General features: G+C 28.5%; 2 protein-coding genes and 1 pseudogene across 2 annotated transcripts in view; 2 read left to right on the top strand and 1 right to left on the bottom strand.

Moving 5' to 3' along the window:
* The window catches only part of LOC112594291 (probable E3 ubiquitin-protein ligase HERC1), a 30,124-nt gene extending 15,114 nt beyond the window's left edge, over positions 1-15,010 (top strand). Inside the window, exons 38-63 of the mRNA XM_025339000.1 lie at positions 21-142; positions 196-432; positions 1,167-1,353; positions 1,417-1,518; positions 2,424-3,016; positions 3,835-3,946; positions 4,017-4,150; positions 4,653-4,819; positions 4,892-5,085; positions 5,142-5,357; positions 6,352-6,476; positions 6,541-6,709; positions 6,796-7,118; positions 7,209-7,512; positions 7,571-7,687; positions 7,779-7,964; positions 8,281-8,939; positions 9,033-9,191; positions 9,249-9,437; positions 9,502-9,720; positions 9,793-10,053; positions 10,432-10,639; positions 10,696-10,889; positions 10,951-11,237; positions 12,462-12,615; positions 14,705-15,010. Coding sequence (XP_025194785.1) covers positions 21-142; positions 196-432; positions 1,167-1,353; positions 1,417-1,518; positions 2,424-3,016; positions 3,835-3,946; positions 4,017-4,150; positions 4,653-4,819; positions 4,892-5,085; positions 5,142-5,357; positions 6,352-6,476; positions 6,541-6,709; positions 6,796-7,118; positions 7,209-7,512; positions 7,571-7,687; positions 7,779-7,964; positions 8,281-8,939; positions 9,033-9,191; positions 9,249-9,437; positions 9,502-9,720; positions 9,793-10,053; positions 10,432-10,639; positions 10,696-10,889; positions 10,951-11,237; positions 12,462-12,615; positions 14,705-14,920 — 5,834 coding nt within the window. The 3' untranslated portion in view covers positions 14,921-15,010. The remainder of the gene's footprint in view (positions 1-20; positions 143-195; positions 433-1,166; positions 1,354-1,416; positions 1,519-2,423; positions 3,017-3,834; positions 3,947-4,016; positions 4,151-4,652; positions 4,820-4,891; positions 5,086-5,141; positions 5,358-6,351; positions 6,477-6,540; positions 6,710-6,795; positions 7,119-7,208; positions 7,513-7,570; positions 7,688-7,778; positions 7,965-8,280; positions 8,940-9,032; positions 9,192-9,248; positions 9,438-9,501; positions 9,721-9,792; positions 10,054-10,431; positions 10,640-10,695; positions 10,890-10,950; positions 11,238-12,461; positions 12,616-14,704) is intronic.
* On the bottom strand, positions 6,375-19,883 carry LOC112594292 (annotated as a pseudogene).
* LOC112594293 (28S ribosomal protein S24, mitochondrial) lies at positions 17,059-17,966 on the top strand. Its single transcript, XM_025339002.1, has 3 exons — positions 17,059-17,216; positions 17,290-17,495; positions 17,594-17,966. The coding sequence occupies exons 2-3, from the start codon at positions 17,309-17,311 to the stop codon at positions 17,881-17,883; spliced, it is 477 nt and encodes a 158-aa protein (XP_025194787.1). The 5' UTR covers positions 17,059-17,216; positions 17,290-17,308; the 3' UTR covers positions 17,884-17,966.
* Positions 19,884-22,362: the final 2,479 nt, after the last annotated feature.

Here is a 22,362-nt window from a genome sequence, read left to right as displayed (position 1 = left end):
AAAATGATTTTTTTTCTTAGGTAACATTTGGGAAACAATGCCACGGAATGTAGCTATTAATAGTTTAGCTACTTGGATGATAGAACACCCATGTATACAAGAAACTAATTTTGAAAGCTCAAACCGTAATACAGAAATTAGAGTAAGTTAAATCAACAACATATTTTATTAAATTTTAATCAAGAATGTTTTCAGGCACCTATGAGAATGCCTTATTATAGTGTTCGTTCAGAACATCCTATTGATGACAGACCCTTAGATTTAGCTCCTAGAAGACTGATTGCTCCTAGAAGACGTCTTAGAGAAATCGACTACTTAAATAGACCTCCAAATTTACTGATCGATGATGATATCATTGATGATCCTTTGAATAGAGATATTGATAGTTTTGTTTCAATTGCTTCAGATTTAGAAGAACCTGAATCTCCTCCGGTAACTAAATATTTTTAAAAATTATTCATTACTCTTAGGGCATATACAAAAGTGAGATGAGTCCTCCCTCTTTAATACTATTACAAAGATTGTTTATTTTTTGTATTTTTTAATTGTGTGGTATTTTATGGTTGTATCAGTATCTATATTACTTAATATGTTTAGGTTTATCAGTTTTTAAATTTATAACTTTTAATTATTTAATTTATAATTTTTGTAGGGTCAGGTTTAGTCTTGCCTTAGGGTTCTTGGGTCATTCTCTAATAGTCTCATACAAATTTTTTTTATAGTTATTTGTTTAGCATAATTTATAATAACTCATTTTTGTGGCAAGTTAATATTATTTTTTATGAGGTTGAAATGATAAAACCTTATTCTATTGTTATAAAAATGTCATATTTTTATTAAATATAATAAAATTATCATTTTTTTTTAAGCCACATTGGATGTTTATAGATATTACATTAGTACTAATATACAGTTATATATTATTATATTAGTGAAGAAAATAAATACTTTTGTAGTTTCATGGTGGCCCATAATTCTGGGCAGTGAGCTCTTTAACCTTTTAAACCAGTTCTGTTTATATAACTCATACATATATTTTGTGTCTAGTCCACTTTTTTTTTAAATTTCTAGATTCTATATTTATAATAACTAATATTTAAAATTAAGTTTTAATTTAAGTAAATGTCTTATTACTATATAATATTTATATTTAATTATTTATTTAGGAAACTCCTCCACGTGAACATTCTCCAAATTCAGAAACAGCAGAATTAATCAATCCTTTTACAGCTCGCATTGATGGTGTATTTTTGCCCTCAATAAACCGTAACCCAGGATACAGTGTTACAGAACTTCGAGTACCGACTGAAGTAGTTGATTCTGAACCAGAAAGTTCACAAATACCTAGACCTAGTATGAATTTTTCAAATTTAAGATTATATATAAATTATATTTATTTGTATTTATGTATTGTAGATGTTGATGCTTCTAGTGTAAATTGCCAAGAAAAAGTTGAAAAATCAAAAACTTCTGAATTTGTTAAACCTAAAAAATCTCTAACTTCTGATTTTACTCAAGGTACTTTTATTTTGTTCTATTTTATAGATTGAATATAAGCTTATCTATAAGAAATATTGAGAATAAAATTATGTATAACTTAATTCATTTAATCATGTTATATTTTACAATATTATTCTTTCTAATATCACCTAAATATTTTAACTGTATATATACAGTTTTAATATATATATATATATATATATATTTTTATGAATATAAATATTTTTATAAAAAAGTAAAACAAATACTAATAAAAGTAGGAATGTTATTAATATGTCTTAAAAAATTTGATTAATATTAATTTTTTCATTGATGTATCATCAACATAACTTATATAGTCTTTTTTATTAGTTGTTAATTTCTTAATTAATTATTGATTTTTTAAATTCTCAGAAAGATTAAAATTAAAAATTAAAGAACACGATTAATGGGTATGATATAAAATTAATATAATAAATGTGTAAGTACAGGTTAGTGGTAACACAATTAATATAGAATAAATATGCTACAGACAATTACATGGTATTGTAACCATTATTATTTTTATTAAAATTAACAATACAAAAATTACAAACGGGTTGCAATAAGTGACATTTTGAGAATAAATACTTATTCACATTATGATGAGCTTTACAGTTATTTTTTTCTTTCCTTACTAAAAGTTAGACTGGGTTTTTTTTTATGTGATTTTACCATTATATGTGTTTTTATGTTTTATTTAATTTTTGAATATTAGAAAAGACTATTTTTGAAAATTCTATCATTAATTAAGGAATTTAAAAACTAAAATTACTATCCAATTAATAAATTTAATAATATTTATTAGTTACAATTATATTATGGTAATATAATGTATATGGTTTTGTAATGTATCAATTATGTATTATGTACATATTTATAATTATTTAATTTTTTAATTTTAGTTTCTAGATTAATGGATCATTATAGTTATCGTGATAAGCCATTTGATGTAAATTTGATTTATGAACAATTAAATTCCTGCAAATTTAACCCAGAAAGTGTTGAAGATTTTAGCATAGACAAACTGGGAATGGAAGTTGTCCCAACTCTTACTAGAATTGATAGTAGTTTTTCAAAACTATCTCAAAACTCGTCCATTCTTAATCTTTCATCTTTATCTTTGGAGGCGGCTTTAATGACATCATCAGAAGAGCGTACAAAAGCTATTAATCGAGTCTTTCATACTATGTCACACTTAGCATCTAGAAATATTGTCATAAATATTTTAATGTCACTTATTCACTGGACATTTGAAAGTGATGATATAGTTGTATGGAAATTAGATAAACTTGGTTTTACAAATGTACCCAAAATAGTACAATTTATACGACTTCTAATTATTATGAATGTATGGACTAATGGAGAATATAAAGAGAACGAAATATTGCCAAAAAAATTAGAAAACAATGTTTTAGGACTATTATCAAACATAATAACTTCATTAGCTGAACATTATCGACCGGCTTATAATTATGCAATATCCATACCGGTTCAAGTAAGTTTTTTATATCATACAAATATTTCAGAGTTGTTTGGGAAAAGACAAGTTGTTGGATACATATATTTTTACATAATTTAAGATATTGATCTTAATAAAATAAATAAATCATCACTAATAAAAAATAATTCAGAATGAATAGTTATCAATTTATCATTTATAATTTCAATGTAATATATTCTATAAATAGTTTTTAAAGATGTTTTGATCTATTTGAAACTATGTACTTGTTATGATATTATTTAATTTTACTATAAAAGAGGAAACTGCATCACATTTTTTTGTTTGAAAAAATTATTTGATTGTGGTTTTTTAAATTTAATTTAAGATTTCATAATTACACTTATTAATTTGTTATTTATTAGTCAATATATGAATGAGTTGTCTGTTGACTGAAAAAACAATCCTTAAATCCCCAATTCGACTATCCATGTATATAAAATTTGTTATCTTTTACCGTATAAATAAAAACAATAAACAAACATAAAAAGAAATGCAATCATAATTACTATGTTTCAAACATCTATTATAGCAGTTATCAAAATTGCTTAGTTTACGCATACCAAAAAATAAAAAATTGTAATCATAATTCCCTTGGGGCTTGAATAAATTATACATTATTTTATTAGTATGTACTATGTAGTACTAAAAAAAGTATTGTGTATACAATATCAATACTTACCTATTACTTCCATTGTTAAATGCTTGCTTCCTTAGGTAGTGTACCTTATAGTTAGAAATCTGTTTTTCACTGAATTAGTATATAATTATGTATCATATAATATGGAATAATAATATTTTTATTTTATTCTTAGGACATTTTTGCCATGGCAAGTGAAGGAAATTTTAAAATACATAATAATTTCAAAGTTACCAAATTGATTGTTAACACATTTGTAAAAAAACTTCATTTATTTTCAAAACATGGTTAGTTACAAAAATTATTATTTTTTTTATTTGCTGTAAATATTTTGAATAAAATAAAAAAAATTTTCAGATGAAACTGGAACATTAAGTCCAAATGAAAACAATAATAAACCATCAGTCAAAATGCTTATTAATGCATTATCTGCATGTTTATTATCTCATTTTGTTAGTATTGAAATTAAACATTGGGCATGCAAGCAATTAGTAAGTTAATTGCATATATTTTTTACTAGTGTTATTTTAGTATATAACAGGGATGAGCAACTCAAAATTACTTGATGGCCAATTTTTAGAAAATAAAGAATTTAGCGGGCCAGAGCATAGATAAATGCTTATTAAAATATGCATTTTAACTAGTATTTATTTTGTTTATAATGTGAATTTTTAATTTTAAAATTGTATGATGTAATTGTAAGATGTAACATAAGCCAGATAAAAAAGGTTTACGTACCATCAGTTGCCCACTCCTGGTATAAAATATTAAAATATACAATTTATTTAATAAGTGTACATTTTTAAATTAAAACAAATATTATAATTTATAATTAATAATAAATATTTTATTAATGTATTAAGTAAAAAAGATTTATTATTTAAGTTTTTCAGTTATAATGTTTGTATTAATAAAGAATAAATTTCTTGGGGCTGAAAATAAAATGATTTATTATATGATTATATTAATTGATTATTAAATGATTTATTTTAGGTAAATTTATTAGTCAATAAATCTTTGAATAGAAAACAGTTAGTTTTATCAAATGAATCTGATTTTCCTGGTACATTAAAACGATGTCCAATTGTGAAACTCGAAGGGCACGAAAACCGTATAAACCATGTAATATGGCAACAGAAAGTAAAATCACTTGCATCATCGTACGTAATTTTATTTATTTTAAAATATACATATTTATTTCAAATATTTAGTATGGAATTTTTTTTTTATAGTGGATTTGATGGAACAATGAGGTTATGGAATAATGAATTAAACTTAGAGACAACACTATTATTTTTTAAATCTACACAAATGTATGGTAATGATCTAAATGGAGAATTAATATCAAAACTTGCATGGTCACCTTCTGGATTATGTATTGCTGCATCAATGGAAGGAACCCTTAATATTTATACAGTTCAAAGACGTCAGTACTTTTATTTGTTATTAAATTATTTTATTGATTTTATTATTTGTGTATAGATGTTTTTCAAGAAGATGAAACTTGTTTATCAACATATACTCAAGATGCTTGGATAACAGCTATAGCATGGTCTGGAATATCAACAAAAAATTCTTATGATTTCTATCCACAGTATTTGCTAATTGGAGGTGTTGATGGTTCTGTGAATATAGCTATTGTTGATTCACTCAATAAAATTACATATGAAAAACTTAATGATTTTTGCCGTCCTGGAGGTATGTGCTCAAATAATGTACTTCATTCAATTAGTATATTACTTAATAAGACTTAAAAATTATATAATAAAATAAAAATCCCAATGGAATGCTTTATTAAACAATTATAAAATAAATTTTATACATAAATAGAAACAAGCAGTGGAAGACAATGTAGTCTAATATTAAGTACCAGTCAGTAACTAGTGTAATTATTAAATCATGTTTTTCTTAAATAATAAAAATGATTAGTAGTATAAATAAATACACACATGCGTTTTAATTGGGAAATAAGGATATTTGGGTGCAAGTTGTTTTTTAATAATGTATCCTAATACTTTGTTTACATGTATTTATTAACTCAAATTAACTTCATATTTGAATTGAGTTAATATAATTTAGAGTACAAGTATACACCGACGACCAAAATTGTATTGGCTTAGTACACTTCCACTTAATCAATTTATGTTGTTACTTTAAATTGATTTATCTCAAATCAAATTAATAATCTAGTATCTATCATTATCCTTATTCTGTTGTAATAGTGTGTTTTATTTACTTACATTTTGTACCCCCCCCCCCCCCCCCCCCTATTTCTAATGAAAATTTCAATTGTAAATTAAATAAACTGTTTTAGGTAAACTGAATTTTTAGCCGTTTACGAAGCATTAACTTTTTGTATAGACAAATTAAAATTTAGGTAAATTAGTTTAAACTGTGCATATAACTGTAATATAAGGATTAAACACCCCATAAACACTGTTTATTATGTTAAAATATTATTCCATAAAATATTTGATTAGATGTATGAATTGAAATGTTTTATATTGTTATTTACTATTTTATTTATTATGTATTTACTATTAATGGTAATACATATACAAAATAAAAAAAAAATTGTGCTTGAATATTTTCTATAATTTAAAAAACATTCTATTAGTTTGTATACAATTTAGAATACAAAACATATTGTATACATTTTTAATTAAAACCCCCTTTTTATGTATATTTATAGTTCCAGTTTCTCATATAGCATGGCATGATAATTTGGTTCCATTTGCTATAGCATTTTCTTCTGGTGCCATTACTGTGGGTAAAATTCAAACAAGAACTGAACCTGAAATATTAACAATATGCCAAGTAATTAAATACTAATACATAAAATAACTAAGAAAATAATTAATAATATAAAAATATGTTTTAGAGTCCTATATCTACTTTACAATGGTCTAAAATGTTTGATATACTGTCTGTAAGCAATGTAGAAGATTTTACTGTAAGACTCTGGATTAAAAAACAAAATAATTGGGAAGTATTTCATGAACTGAATCATTCAAATGAGCCTTCTTGTGTGGTTTGGTCGCCTGTTGTGGGTAAGTAATACAATATTAAATGATTAATATTATGATGTTTGTTATACATAATATTTTATTTAAACATTTTTTTTTTTTGTTTATAGGTAATAAAGGACTGTTACTTTGTGTTGGTACTACAGTTGGATCTATTAATGTTTGGTTAATACCTACTCCATTTTCTAAATTAAAACCCAAAATACTATACTCATTTCAAGGACACATGTTTAATTCTGTTACATCTATGAGTATCCATGATAGTGGCTTAGTATTGGCTACAGGATGTAGCAAAGGAAGTAGTGGTGTGGTAAATATTTGGTCTTTGTTTGACGGCAGTTTGTTAAATACGCATACTGGATCTGGTGGTGTAGATGATTTATGTTGGATGGAGGATCAACTCGGACTTGCTGTTTGTTTTGCTCGATCAAAAGTAATTAGAAATATTTCTTATTACTTAATAATAAAATTTTATTAGTCTCAACTAATAATTTATATTTATCTTTCATACTATGTATTTTAGGATGTAACTGTAATACAGTTTTGTGCTGATAATCTTACTCATAATCGATTTGAATCAAATGCTCGAAGTGCTTTGTATCGCCGTGGACTCAATGATGTTCAATATTTTTGTAAATTTGTTAACTCATTACCTGATTTACTGCAGTTACAAATGAATTATGAGAAACACAAAGTGTTAATGGGTGATCGCCTTCTATACAGTGATTATTTAAAAGGACTTATTGGTATTGCACTAGAAATTTGGCCAGATCAAACATTTTGTATTCCATTTGTACCACCAAATACAAGTCATAGCATTGAATTTTGTATGTTATTTGTTATTATCTTGAAGTTAAAAGCTAATTGTAATTTCTTTTAAAACAGACGAAGAATGGCAATGGTTACAAAAATTAATCACAGTTCTGAATACTGCTAAAGCCTTATTAACAAGAAAAAATTTCCCTGAGAGTTTTATTAGCTACTTTTCATCTGGCTTAAATGGTATTATTTATTATTTTATATTTATATACATTTTAAAGTCCTATATTTAACATCCATAAAAATATATATTTTTGATTTAACAATAATTTAGAAGAAAATGATAATCATTATTTATGGTCTGAAGCTATTAACAATACTAAGTGGACTTTAGAAGCTGATCAGCAAATTATTCAATGGTTTAATACAACTCCTCATGATTGGCAACCATATACCAAATGTGATGCTTACCTTTGGGGCAATGGTCGAAATGGACAGTTGGGAGATACTGGTATATTGTGTAATAACTTTTAACTAATAACAAAGGTTATGAATGTCGATGTCCTAAAAAAACCTGGAAAAGTTCACTTAAAAAATTTCTTAACTTTACATTTTTTTTCTAAAAATGCACTTATATTTTGAAACAAAATTACCAACACAACTAAAAAATTATGTGTACATTTTTTATCAATATAAATTAATTTATACATATTTTATGTGTTGTGTAGTATTAAGGAAAAAAAGTCATCAATAACTAACATGGCCTTAATTAATTCTGATTAGTTGTGAATAAAAAAAATAAAAATATTTTTAATTATTTTTATTATGTTTTATAGCTGTTGGTCAGTGTATTAATATATGGTCACCTATTAAAATTCCAAACTTTAAAATTGCTCAACGTATTGTTTGTGGCCAAAACTGCACTTTTGTATTGACTAGCCAAGGAACAGTTTTATCATGTGGCGAAGGCAATTATGGCCGCCTGGGTCATGGACATTCTGATAGCCTACCAAATCTAACCATGATATCAGCTTTACAAGGATTTGTAATTACTCAACTATCCACATCTATTGGCTCAGATGGACATAGTTTAGCTTTGACAGAGACTGGAGAAGTTTTTTCTTGGGGAGATGGTGATTTTGGAAAACTTGGACATGGTAACAATGAGCGACAGAGAAAGCCAAAACTTATTGAATCTCTGTATGATGTAGTGGTAATTCAAGTAGCTTGTGGACATAAACATAGTGCTGTATTAACTCAAGATGGTGAAGTTTATGTATTTGGAAGTGCTGAACATGGTAAATTAGGTTTAGGTGGACATATCAATAAAAAACGTCCAACAAAAATTTCTCATAAAGGCTTTTTAAATATAAAATACATTGCATGTGGACAAAATCATACTATTTGTATTGGTGAAAATGTTGTTTGGGCATTTGGAGAAGGAGAGAGTGGTAAATTAGGAATTGGAAGCAAAAAAGATATCTATGTTCCATCAGTAAGCATTTGTCAACTTATAGCTTTATAATTAATATGGTACTTTTACTTTAATAAAGAGTTATTTTAAACATATTTAAATTTATTTTATTAGTTAATCACTACACTAACTGGAAAGAATATTAAAAAAGCATATTGTGGAAATGGATTTACAATGTTCCTTTCAGAAGACGGTGAACTCTATTCATGTGGTTCAGATAATTTACAAGATACTACAGATGTTTTACATACTGAAAGATTGTATCCAGAAAAAGTAAATGTAACCTGTTGACTGGAAGTTAATTTTATAATTAAAATTTATTTTTTATAGATACTTGAATTCCAAGGCCAAAATGTAATTGATGTAGCTACTGGTCCAGATCATGTATTAGTATTGACTGATTGTGGTGATGTATGGGCTTGGGGTAATAACACTGAAGGGATTCTTGGATTTGGTCATAATTTACCTGTCCAAAAGCCCACTATAATTCCGAATTTATCAGATAAAAATATCAAACAAGTAAAATAAAAATTTATTCTAATTAGTTAATAATTATAAATTGATATTCAATGTTTTATTTAAGATTGCAACTAGTCGTACTCATTGTGCTGCATGGACAGCAGAACCATTTTCAAGAAATTCTACAAATATTTCCCATAATGATTTACCTACATCAATTCCTTATCAATATGGATATTTACAAGAATATAAAATTCCATCAATTGCTGCTAGAATGAAGTGCTTACAACAGTTTTCAAATATTTTATATACATGTTGGCAAATGATTCCATTTAATAGTAGTGTAAGTAACTGAACTTATTATATTTATGTACCTGTAATTAAATTAATAAAATGTTTGATTTACCTTATATAGGAATTTGATTGGAGTAACATTAAACGTTGGCATTGGTTAGCAGATAAAAGGCTTAAATGTTTATATACAAATAAAATAATTAAATTACCATTAATGAAAGTTATTAGTCGTACAATGAATCAAGGTCAAAATTACGGTCCTCAAATAATTGTCAAACGTTTGAGTAGTAATGGTTCTAGTATGTGTATTTTTGAACAAGTTGCAAAACAAATTGTCAACATTAATGCAGAATTACTCAGACTCCCATCAAGAGCATGGAAGGTAGCAAAATTTAAAGTTACTTTTATTGTACTATTAAACTTCTTATTCTTCATCGAAAATTCAAAAAATATTTTACTATTGTTTTGTATAGAAATAATACTATTTAGTATGACATAATTAATATTTATTATGCAATTCTATAAAAATTGTTTAATAATTATAAGTATTGTAAAGTAGTATCTATTATTTAAATGTTGTAAGATTATGCTGATTAATAACATTTGAAAATTGTTTAGGAGATGCATATTTTTCTATATGCTCCCAATTTTATAGCAGACAAAACTAGAAAATTATTTTATACAATGACAAATTTAAAAATTGAAAATTTGAATTTTTTTTAATAGTTACAAGTAAATATAATTTCTGAATTTACTATAGGTAAAATTAGTGGGTGAAGGAGCAGATGATGCAGGAGGTGTATTTGATGATACTATTGCACAGATGATGGAAGAACTTCAAACACAGACTGTTAAATTACTTGTTTTAACACCGAATGGTCGAAATGAAACAGGTTATAATCAAGACCGATTTATATTTAATTCAAAAATGAATAATTCTAAGCAGCTACAACAATTTCAATTCCTTGGTATGTGATTTTAATTAATTTATTAAATTTATATTAATTTAATTTTTATTTATCAGGAATGCTTTTTGGCGTTGCTATAAGAACTAAGAAACCCTTAGCTCTTCCTTTATCTCCATTAATTTGGAAAATGATTATTGAAGAACCGTTAAATATATCAGATTTAGAAGAAAACGATACTTACTATGCACAAAATTTAACAAGTATACAAAATATACATCAAACTGGAGTTACAGAAGAGAATTTTGAAGAGGTAAGAAAAGTAGTTGTTTATTTGACTTAGAAAATAATTAATAATGATTGATTTTTTTCAGGCAATACCTTTTCTAAATATGACTGGTACTGATTGGATGGATAACACTGTGCCATTAATTCCAAATGGCCATTATGTATCAGTTACATATTCCAATAGATTAAAATTTTGTGAATTAGCACTAAAACAAAGATTTCATGAAATGGATGAACAAATATTAGCAGTGCGAAGAGGTCTTTCGGCATTAGTACCTTTACCATTACTTACATTTCAAACTGCTGAAAATCTAGAACGTATGATATGTGGATTACCCAATATATCCATACCAGTTTTGAAAACTATTGTTAGGTAATTTTGAATATTTATTTTTTTTATAAATCTATTATAGTAGGCAAAAGTTTTAAGGAATAAAGACCTGAAAAATAAGTCTCAGTTTTCAAAAAAAAAAATTTTCTATAGATAATAAATAAGTTTGCTTAAACAGTTATATGTTTTTAAATTACAGATGTTGTTTTAAGCTATAATTACATTTTAATTAATAAAATCTAATAGTTATGTACATACAAATAATTATTGACGGTAGTTGTAAAAAAATAATTCTAGCTATAACCAATAAATAATAATCATACAAGTTATACTGAAAAAATAAAATTATGATCTTTTTAATTTAATATGTCTTGATAAAGTTTTTAAAAATTCTTCAAGTTAATTTTGTTTTCTTTAAAACTTATACCTAAGGCATTTAATTTTATTGACATTTTCATTATTTTTTCTCATCTAGTTTGTTAAATGTAAATTTTGTTTGATCTATAGCTATTTTGTATTTTGTTTTGATTATACTGTTTTAAGTTTCTAAAACATTAGATAATTTTGTTCAACCATTTGTGAAAATCTTGAATTTCTACTTTTTACTTTGTGTTATTATCAGATGATTTTTACTCCTTTGGTTTCTTAAGATTTGATTTATTGAATTTTCATGTAATAATATAGTAAATACCTCTTTCAGCTGGCTTATAACCTAGTATATTAAAGATGTTTTTTTATATTAGATTTTATTTTTTCAACTATCACCAAATTTTATTTAACTTTGATTAAATTAATTTGAACTTCTTAAATTCAAAATGGTTAAAATATTTTAGTGTTGACAATTTGGGGTAGTTTTACTGTGTTTATAATATTTTAACAGGTTTTTTTTTTTATATATAAAAAATCTCCATGTGCAATTTTAGTGTTTCCTTAATTTGATTTTAAAATTTCCAGTGTTTAAAAAATTTAAACCTTCAAACTATTTAAAAGAAATTAAAATTTATAATTTAAAAAATCACTTTATGTATGATATTTTACTGTATCACTAACTGCACTGCTGTATAGGTATTTAATAGTATAATTTATTATTTTATTTACAATTTTTCTACAAAAAATTAATATTAATTCAGTTTAATCCAGTATATATTTAAATCATATTGAATTTTAAGTTTTCCAAATTTTCTATTCCTGAGATTTTATTTTTAAGATTTTTTTCATTTTTTATTATACTGTAATATTGTATATAATGTTAACTTTTTTTTACAGGTATAGAGAAATGGATGAAAACTCTCAAGTTGTCCAATGGTTATGGGATATTTTAAATGGTTTTTTAGATTCTGAAAAAGTGCTATTTTTACGATTTGTTTGTGGACGATCACGTCTTCCATCTAATTTATCAGATTTTTCTCAACATTTTCAGGTAAATATTTTAAATATATGTAATTTATTAGGTATTATGTAAGTTAAAAATTGATTCATGTGTTAATTACTTTTTTGTATTTTGTCCTTAAAATCTCAAGATATTACTACACTAATTTTAAAATTTTAATTTTGTATGATATAAATGTATATAAGTAAATAATTTTGATAGTTGACATAATAGTAAACACTTGATAAATATGCCATTAATTTGCATTATTCGTCAAATAAGAAAAACCAAGTATTAATTAAATAAATGGATTATTAATTTATTATATTGAGTAATTCATCAAGCATACAATGGGTATTCATCAAGCATATATTTTGACTCCATTTTTTTCCTTAATAATGCATTTTTTCAAATTCTGATCTAAAGAATTTAGAGAAACATATAAAAATATAAAGAATCAAGAAATCTATCAAAAATATAGTAAGACTCTAAAAGATATAAACAGAAAAAAAGTAATTGGAGATATTGGAAATTTAAAAATGAATCCTATATTGTGTTTCAAGCAATGCAAATTGATTAATGTAAGATACAAATCACGAAATTGTACTATTGCTGATGATGATGGGAATATAATTACTGGAACACAGTCTATAGCTAATGTTTTTAAAAAACACTTCGAAAAATTGTTGTACAATCTACAAGTTGTAAACTTTAGTTACATGTACAAACAAATAATATACAACACAGTGCAATTGAAGTTACTGGAGTCAAATCTTAGTAGAATCAAGTTGATTATTAATTCCCTGAAAAACAACGAAGCACTGGGGGAAGGAAATATCTACTTAGAATTTCTTAAGCTAGCTAGACCATGTTTAGTAATACAAATACAGAAATTTATTGGAAGTATATAGGTTAATGTACAGATTACGAAAGATTGGAATATAGTGATCATGTGTTCATTTTTAAAAAGGGTAAGATAACTTTAGTAAAAATATTGCAGAGGTGATTGATTGTTAGATGCAAACTATTAAGTGTTATCTTTTGTAGTTGTTAGGGGATTAGAAGTGATGATTTTCTGTCTTCATCTAAAACATTTGGAATTTTGTAATTTAATTGTGTTTTCATTTTAATGTCCCGATTGATGGACGTGTGACCAAGGATAAAGTCTTGCCAGTGATGATAAAATAGGGTGAAGAAAGATATTTCAGACATTAACGAGTTAAAATAAGTGGATGCTACAATAAACTAGAATGGATAGAAAAGTTTGATAGAAGCATGAAAAATATATATAGCATTTATATGAAAAAAAAAACTTAAGTAGTGTCTCGTGGTAATACAAATTTTTATTTTTTAAATGAAAATCTCCCTTTTTTACTGTAAATTATTTAGTGAATATATTATTTTTTTAAATTTGAATGATTAGTTTCTCAATTATTATAAAAATTTATATTCAAAAAAAAAATAAATAATTATACAAAAATATGCTACAGATGTAATTTTGGATCTAGTATTTATTATACTTGGACCATATTTTTTAGTTATAAATGTTGTTAGTCATTTGATTATTATTAATTATTAAAATTTTCGAATTACCATGGCTCTATATTATTAAAACCCTATTATGGACCTAAACATTACCTAAAATTAAATCATTATAATAATGTATACATAATAATATAATATACATAGCTTAAGTTTGAGGCAAGTGTGAATTAATAAAGAAATAAAAATGTAACAATCTAGGCTGCTTAAAAAATGATTAAGTGTGATTATAAATTGATTTGCCAAAACATTTTTAGTATTTACCTAGATATAATTTTCAACCAAAGTATTGAAACATAAAAAGTTTTGTATTTGTATAAGATGTACATAACATTACTTTTTAACTAGAGCAATAAACGGTGATTACATTATGAAAACTGCTATGAATTCTATGATGTATATATATATAAATATATAAATTATATGTTTAATTTAAGTTTATAATTTAATGTTTACTTTGTGTACAAAAGTGGCATGACAAATTTTTTAATTATTAATATTATTGGAAGTAATAATTAGTTTATGAATATCATCTTACTCTACCAACAAAATGTTTTCATAAATAATGATAATTGTTTCAAATACGTATAATTTTCAGATCATCAAAGTTGAAGATAAAATAGATGGATTACCCACAGCTCAGACATGCTTCTTTCAACTACGATTAACTGACTACAGTAGTCGTGCAGTATTTGAAGAAAAGCTCAAGTATGCTATTAATAACTGCCGGACAATAGATATGGATAATTATATGTTATTTAGAAACACAGATGTTGACTCTGACGATGACTTAGAAATGATAATTGAGAGTTAAAACCGCGTTTAACCTTTTAAATATTATTTAATTTAATAGAAATCTAATCTTTATAAATATGTAAGTTTTCTTTTGCGTATTTATTTTTTGTGTATGAAATAAAATTGTGTATGGGGTTTTCAACACATAAAATATTTATGTATATAAAAAATATTGATAGATGTAAATTAGTGCAATATGTTTATGTAACTTTCTACAATAAAATAAATAATAATGTTGTTATATAAAATAATAACCATATGAAGTAGTTATATAGAGTTATTATTTTATTAATATATTGACTATAATATAATTATGATTTAATCTGAATCAAAAATAAAAAAAAATGATGTTTTCTATGTGTATGCATTTGGTTACCTATTTAAATTACAGTGTTACGTTCTTAGCCTGCACAAATTTTACGCAAATTGTTATAAAAATAAATTAATTAGTATAACAAACATAATGTTACATAGTGGTATCTTTGTTATGAAGTATGGTTGGTATGGATTATAATTTGTTTTCATTAAAATAATTATTTATACTTCGTTGGAGTAGTGGTTTAAAATAAATTACAAATTAAAAGTATAAACGTATTATTAATAATTTGTTTTTCTATAAGGAAAACAGTCTTTATTTCAACACAGTAAGTAAGTAGTACAAATAGTGTAATATACGAGTTTAGACTGTTTAGAGAACCACGTGACGAAGAGGTAAATATTATATTCATTGATAGAACCCTATTATTTTTATTTTGTTATGTTTATATTATAGTAAGTCTACACCAATACAGTTTCAAAAAACGGCACAATTAATTTCCAGTGAGAAAACTATGTACGACAGTGAGGAAATTAAATGATTAATAATTTTGAGTAAAATCTGAAGTAGTGATTGGGTAGTTAAATGCAAATTAGTTCTTTACAAGTAGCGATATGTCGTATTGTTTCGATTTTTAAATTATTGTGAAGCGAGTCGTTCGATAGTATTGGGGTGCAGAAGTGACAAGACGCGCCGAGAGCTATTGATTGGAACAACTGTCACGCCTACGTATTTATGTATAAGGGTATGGCACAACCCTAAACCTTAATAGTACCTATATATTTACACGGTTCTCACGGAGTTGACTCGGGCATTAAACAATGTATTTTTAGTTTTGGAGATATTTTTGATTTGAGATTGGTTGAAGGAGATGCAATCGACAATTTAGTTTTTTCTCATCACTTTTAAACGTGGATCTTGAGTTGGGTTAGTCTCTTATATAGGAAAATAATACCATAAAATAGATAGGATAATACCTTGATATTTTGTATTTATCTTAAACGATTTTGGAACAGATCGGTGATTTGCGATTTGTAATTTTCGAGAGTGAGGATGATTAATGCGTGTCATATAGATATATGATGTGGCTTTAATAATTGTAGGTATTGATGTATTTGACACGTCGCAATATGTTGGCTGTCAAAAGTCATATAGGTCTAGTGAGACGTCACTATACCTACCACATCGTGTGACTCTTGCTTGTATATCAAAATGAGAAGTAAAATAATTCGTCTGTCGAACTACACAAGTGCGATTTTCGAGATAAAAATATAATGATTAATTGCAATGAGGTAGGCAGAAATTGTCAGGGTTTTTAAGGTAAGAGTTTAGGAAAAAGTTACTTAGTCACAAACGGTCAAAGGCTTGTGATGCATCTAAAAATACTCCAAGACAGTACTTATGTTTCTTTTCATACGAAAATCGGTTAGTCTATATTTTTGATGCACAGTTGAAGAATTGGACGTTGAGTGTCTAGGCTCAAGTAGAAATTGAGATATGACTGCGACGCCAAGTAGGTACTTCTCAGTTCTCACGAATAACAGAAATGTCTCATAAAAACTCTTAGAGCTTCAGATTTCATTGTTAACAGATTTAAAATTTTTATAATTAATAATTAAATCAATTATAATTTATATACAAATGCCAAATATGCAATATATCTATTGTGAATTGTGATGTAGAATTCTTTGGCTTACTACTTACTAGGATCTTGTTAAACAGCGCTGCCAAATAACAAATAAATATAATGTTAATATTTATTTGTCATCTGGGAAACCTGTTTACATTCTGATTACGGTATATAAGTTATCTACTAATACCGTGATTCTGATTAAGGTAAATAGATTGATTAAAATATAGTCACATACATTACTTTAAAAAGTCAAAATTTAAATAAACGTACTAAAGATTTCGGAATTAGGATTGTCAAACCTATATTAGCACCAGTTTTTGCATCAACATTTTTTTCAATTGAACAGTTTAGCGACAAAAATTCTGAGTAAGGACTTTGTAATGAATATAAATTGTTTAATATGCTAAGCTATTGAATTTATGTTATAATTTGGTTATAGAGGAATTTTAGAACTAACAATGTTCTTTAACACGTTGTCCCGATTTCTTCCTGCTAGGAGTAATTACTTATTCCTTTCTCGATGCAAGCATGTACAAGCAGCTCGTTATAAACGATCTATTAAGGGCAATAAACCACTTACTTATGAGATGGCTGGACCACCACACACTATTGCTCACATCAAGGGCTGGAATTCATGGAATACGTGTAAGACAAAAAATAAAAAATGAATACTTAGATTTAAAAGTGTTTATCAATGCTGTTTAATGTTTGTGTAAAATTTAAATTAAATTTTTTTTCTATAGGCAATATGTTGGATGGCTTGAGACCAGCTGAGACTGCAATAGATGACGAGTTCATTCGTCGTTTCATAACTGGTACTTGGCATGATTTAATTGCTAGTGAAATAATCATAAAAAGACAACACAACATAATAAGAATAGCTGCTATAACAGTACAGAAAATTAGTGTAACTAAAATATATTTCTTAATTGGTTACACGGAAGAACTTTTAAGCTATTGGCTACAATGTCCCATTAAGTTAGAATTACAGACTGTTGAAGACCGAACTGCAGTAGTGTTCAAGTACATTTAGTCATTTGGAAATAAATTATTGTTGTGTTTATTAGAATTTTTAAAACAATATCAATAGGTTTTATGTAATAATATTAAATATATAAATACTTGTCTATTTTTTTTTATAAAAGTAAATTATTACATTAAAAGTTGGTATCATAATAAGTTTTTATTAATTTTATTACCTTTGATTATTTAGTATAGATTTGTATGATAAAACACAATTATTGTTGTAAAATGTTTGTCCTAATTTTTGTTTTTAAATATATTTAGCAAAATGCTAACTTTAGGTGTTTAGTTGTGACTTTATGAGTTACTAATTTAGCGTTAAAGTTTTCATGTTTTTAAGAAGTTTCTTATCTTTAAAGAAGTAATAGAAAATAAATAGGTGTGATAAAGTGATGAGTAAGGCAGAGAAGTTATAAAAAGTAAAATTGAAAATATGCATTCAAATTCATGAAATATGCAAATTAATATGAAAAAAAAAAATTAGATATAAAAGATAAATCATTGCATTGCACAACTAATGTTTTTTAAAAATATTTTCTATATTGAATGATCGGCAGTTGTCAACAGCCAGTATGATTTTCTTCAGTCTTGAATCTTGGATTTATGCTTAAACTAAATATTAAATACATTAAGCCAAAAATGGTTTTAAAATAACTTTTTCTCACCTGATAAATTATTGCATTGCACAATTAACATTTTCTTTTGATGTTTTCTTTGTCGAATGATCGCCGATTGTCAGCCAGTATGGTTTTGTACTGACAAAAACTTTCAACGTCTGTAGATATTATCGGTGCTTATTTATAAAATGTTAAATCATTTCCCGTTAGATCTTCTGATAAACCGTCCATCGATAAACTTTCTCCATTCAACTTTTTTAAAATTTTTAACATTATCGAAAAACCTTTATTTTTTTTCCAAAACTTGGTTAAATTTGGTATTTACTTTTATTCCAACGTTACCCACGACTTCGTCCAATTTATTTTTTGTGAATATAATTGTTGTTAGTGAATCATTTAATGATATTCCTTATGATTATAATTTAGTTATTGTTGATGGTAAAAACCCATAATTTGAATGAATAAAAGTCAAATTTGGTTCCATTGAACTTTCATTTAGAAGGGCTTGAGATTCTTTTATAAATACAGCATCGTTAGAATTAAAATGTTGCATAACATATTGTACTTGCTTAAAATATTGGTAGTAATAAAAGGTAGCTTTGATCCAAGTATTCCAACGTTTGAGTATAGGTTCGGGAAAAAGAGGGACTCCGAGGGCTTCTGTTTTAAAAAATAAACCACATGAAGGTACTTTTAAAAACATTTGCTTTACTTTTGCTGTTAATTTATCAACTGTAGGAAAAAGACAAAATATTTTCTGCCAATCTATGTAATCCGTGTACTATATAAGTAATATAGATCATTTTGGAGTACAGACCTTTGATAATTGTACTCATTTCATATTATATGGTGCAGCATCGCTTAAAAATAGGAATACATCATCATGACGAACACCATCGAGCCACAGGAGAAACATTGAGCTGTTAAAGAGTTTGGTTATTGTAGAAAAGTTGGCTTTTTTTAGAACTTCGGCGTTTAGTAAATATATTTTTTTCGGGCCTATCCTTCAGCAGAGTTCCGATTATTACGTTTACTAAATATCTTTTTTGTACATCTATTGTTTCGTCTATAGAAACTCATATTTTACAATGTCTTTTCTAATTAGATCAATAGTTTCTAAAGAGCAATCATTTGTATAAGTTTTCTTAAACGCAGACACACTAGGAATGTCATTAAGAGTATATTTTTCAAGAAACAATCGAAATTGAATACCTATTAGAAATTTTATGTAAAGGAATATTTGCATAAATCATGAGAAAAAACAAATTTTTTGTTTGATGGCTGTGATATAAATTGTTGTTTATTTTCTGTAGGTTTATTTCGACGAGTTAAAAATCGTCCATGTTTATTTGTTTTTATACCTATGTTGAGTTACTGTAAATTTTTTTTCAACACTTACTTTAACTTCACAAATCTTACAATAGAGTATAGTACCATCGGTAACCAATGAATCTTCACTATATTGTTTCACATACTTATAAAATATACTTCAATTATTTTTGGCATTATGTGAACTGTTAAGTGAAAAATATAAATACGGAAAACACAGCAAAAGGCACGAAATTACGTATCAAACGACACTTAACACCATACTAACAAGATTATTGATGAAATACATAATAATGTTGATAAAAAATTTAATATAGATACTTAATTCCCAATTGCTACGATGTAACGATGTAATAATAATAAAGATAACATTATCCGAATGTCCATCTAAAATATGTGGGTATCTATGATGGTACGAAAGTACATAGTACACGGATACCGAGTTACCATGCAGTTTTTAGTTAGGTAATTAAAAATTAGATAATTTTTACTTCAAAAATGTGTGAATATGTAGAAAATGCATAAAATATGAACAAAATAATGAAATATGTATTTTTTTTTTAAATGCTCAAAATATGTAAAAATATGTAAAAATTTTTTTATTATTTCAAGTATTTCAACTATGGATCTCATGCGACTTGCTATAAAATAGAGGCTCAGAATAAAACATGCAAATCCTATAACTTCTGTGCCCTAGTGATGAGTATGTATTGGATGTTTATTAATAACTTGTTGTGATTCAATCGTTTCTTAAAAATCGGTTGAAAAGTACAAATTATTTTCATATTTGATAGGACATTAAAATAATAGTATTAGTGGTATCGTTTGAAAGAAGGCTTAAACTTTGTTTAGAGTAAAACCGAGTCATATTATACAAATTGCTATCATGTTTGTCGTTCTATATCATTAATAAGAAAATATATAATAAGTTACTTATTACCTTATAAGTCTCGACGCCAGAACACTCCCGCCGCGGCCGGCCATCGTCGCCGCGCCCGGCGGTCGCCGGGGCGAAGCCCCGGGACGACGGACTTCGCGTCTCGTCCCGGCTTCCCCGATCTCGGCGGGGCCGTTACCAGAACGGGCGAGGGCGATTCCGCCCGGCGGTTGTCGTCGCGCGGTTGGCGGCCTGACCGCCGCCGCCGCCGTCGCTTCCGCCGGTGCCGCAATCGACGGCGCCCTCGTCAACGCGAGCCACGCCGCGACGGGTGCGCAACGCGGGACGGCTCGCGGCCACCGGCCGCGGGCCCGCGCGTCGACCGCACCCGTCGGGTACACTCGTACCACACGAACCGCGGTCGGTCGCGCGCCGAGACCCGAGCGGTCGCGGTCGCGCGACCGCCCACGGCGTCGGCCGGCCCCACGCGGGCGGACCGGCGCTCGGACGCACGCGTCACGGGACGGGGCGCTGCCGGGTCGTGTCGTGTTTAGCACGCGCACGCGCCACGGCGCCCGTCGCGGGGCGCGGTTGTTGTAATACCGAGATCCTGGTTGATCTGCCAGTAGTCATATGCTTGTCTCAAAGATTAAGCCATGCAGCATGTCTCAGTGCAAGCCGCATTAAGGTGAAACCGCGAAAGGCTCATTAAATCAGTTGTGGTTCCTTAGATCGTACCCAAGTTACTTGGATAACTGTGGTAATTCTAGAGCTAATACATGCCGACAGAGTTCCGACCGCCGCGGTGCCCCCGGGTTCCGTGTGCGGGAGAACGCTTTATTAGATCAAAACCGGCCCGTCGCGGCGCGCCTCGCGCGCGTCCCGATCGCGGCCCGCGCAAAGACCTGGTGACTCTGAATAACTTCGAGCTGATCGCACGGTCCTCGTACCGGCGACGCATCTTTCAAATGTCTGCCTTATCAACTGTCGACGGTAGGTTCCATGCCTACCGTGGTGTACGGGTAACAGCGGGGAATCAGGGTTCGATTCGGAGGAGCCTGAGAAAACGGCTACCACATCCAAGGAAGGCAGCAGGCGCGCAAATTACCCACTCCCGGAACGGGGAGGTAGTGACGAAAAATAACGATACGGGACTCATCCGGGGCCCCGTAATCGGAATGAGAACACTTTAAAACCTTTAAACGAGGATCATTGGAGGCAAGTCTGGTGCCAGCAGCCGCGGTAATTCAGCTCCAATAGCGTATATTAAAGTTGTTGCGGTTAAAAAGCTCGTAGTCGGATCTGTGTCTGGGCGGTGCCGGACCACCCTGGCGGTCCGGCGTGTCGCGGCCGGTCGTGTCGCGGGACCGTGTCGTCGGCGCGGCCGTCGCGCTCGTCAGCCGTCTCGGGGTGTTAGTGAAACGTCCGGCCGGACGTATCGTGAGCGGACACGTGTCTCGTGCTTCCGGCGCGCCGCGCGGCCACGCGTCGCGCGGCCGTCGGGGTTCGACGACGGCGGCCGCCTACTCCAATCTTGCTGCGCGGTGCTCTTCACCGAGTGCCGTCGGCGGGCCGACACGTTTACTTTGAACAAATTAGAGTGCTCAAAGCAGGCTCAAATCTGGCGGGGCGGCTTCACGGCCGTCTCGTCAAAAGGCCCTGAATA

This window comes from Melanaphis sacchari, unplaced genomic scaffold (genome assembly GCF_002803265.2).
Source record: "Melanaphis sacchari strain LSU unplaced genomic scaffold, SCAv2.0 Contig22_pilon_pilon, whole genome shotgun sequence".
In the NCBI taxonomy this organism is placed as follows: Eukaryota; Metazoa; Arthropoda; class Insecta; order Hemiptera; family Aphididae; genus Melanaphis; species Melanaphis sacchari.
The sequence above is the reverse complement of the archived record's forward strand: the minus strand, read 5'-3'. Positions and strand labels throughout refer to the sequence as shown.

Coding starts and splice junctions, on each gene's coding strand:
- LOC112594293 (XM_025339002.1), top strand. CDS start 17,309: ATGTTCTTTAACACGTTGTCCCGATTTCTTCCTGCTAGGAGTAATTAC. Junction 17,496..17,593: donor CTGGAATTCATGGAATACGT/GTAAGACAAAAA, acceptor TTTTTTCTATAG/GCAATATGTTGGATGGCTTG.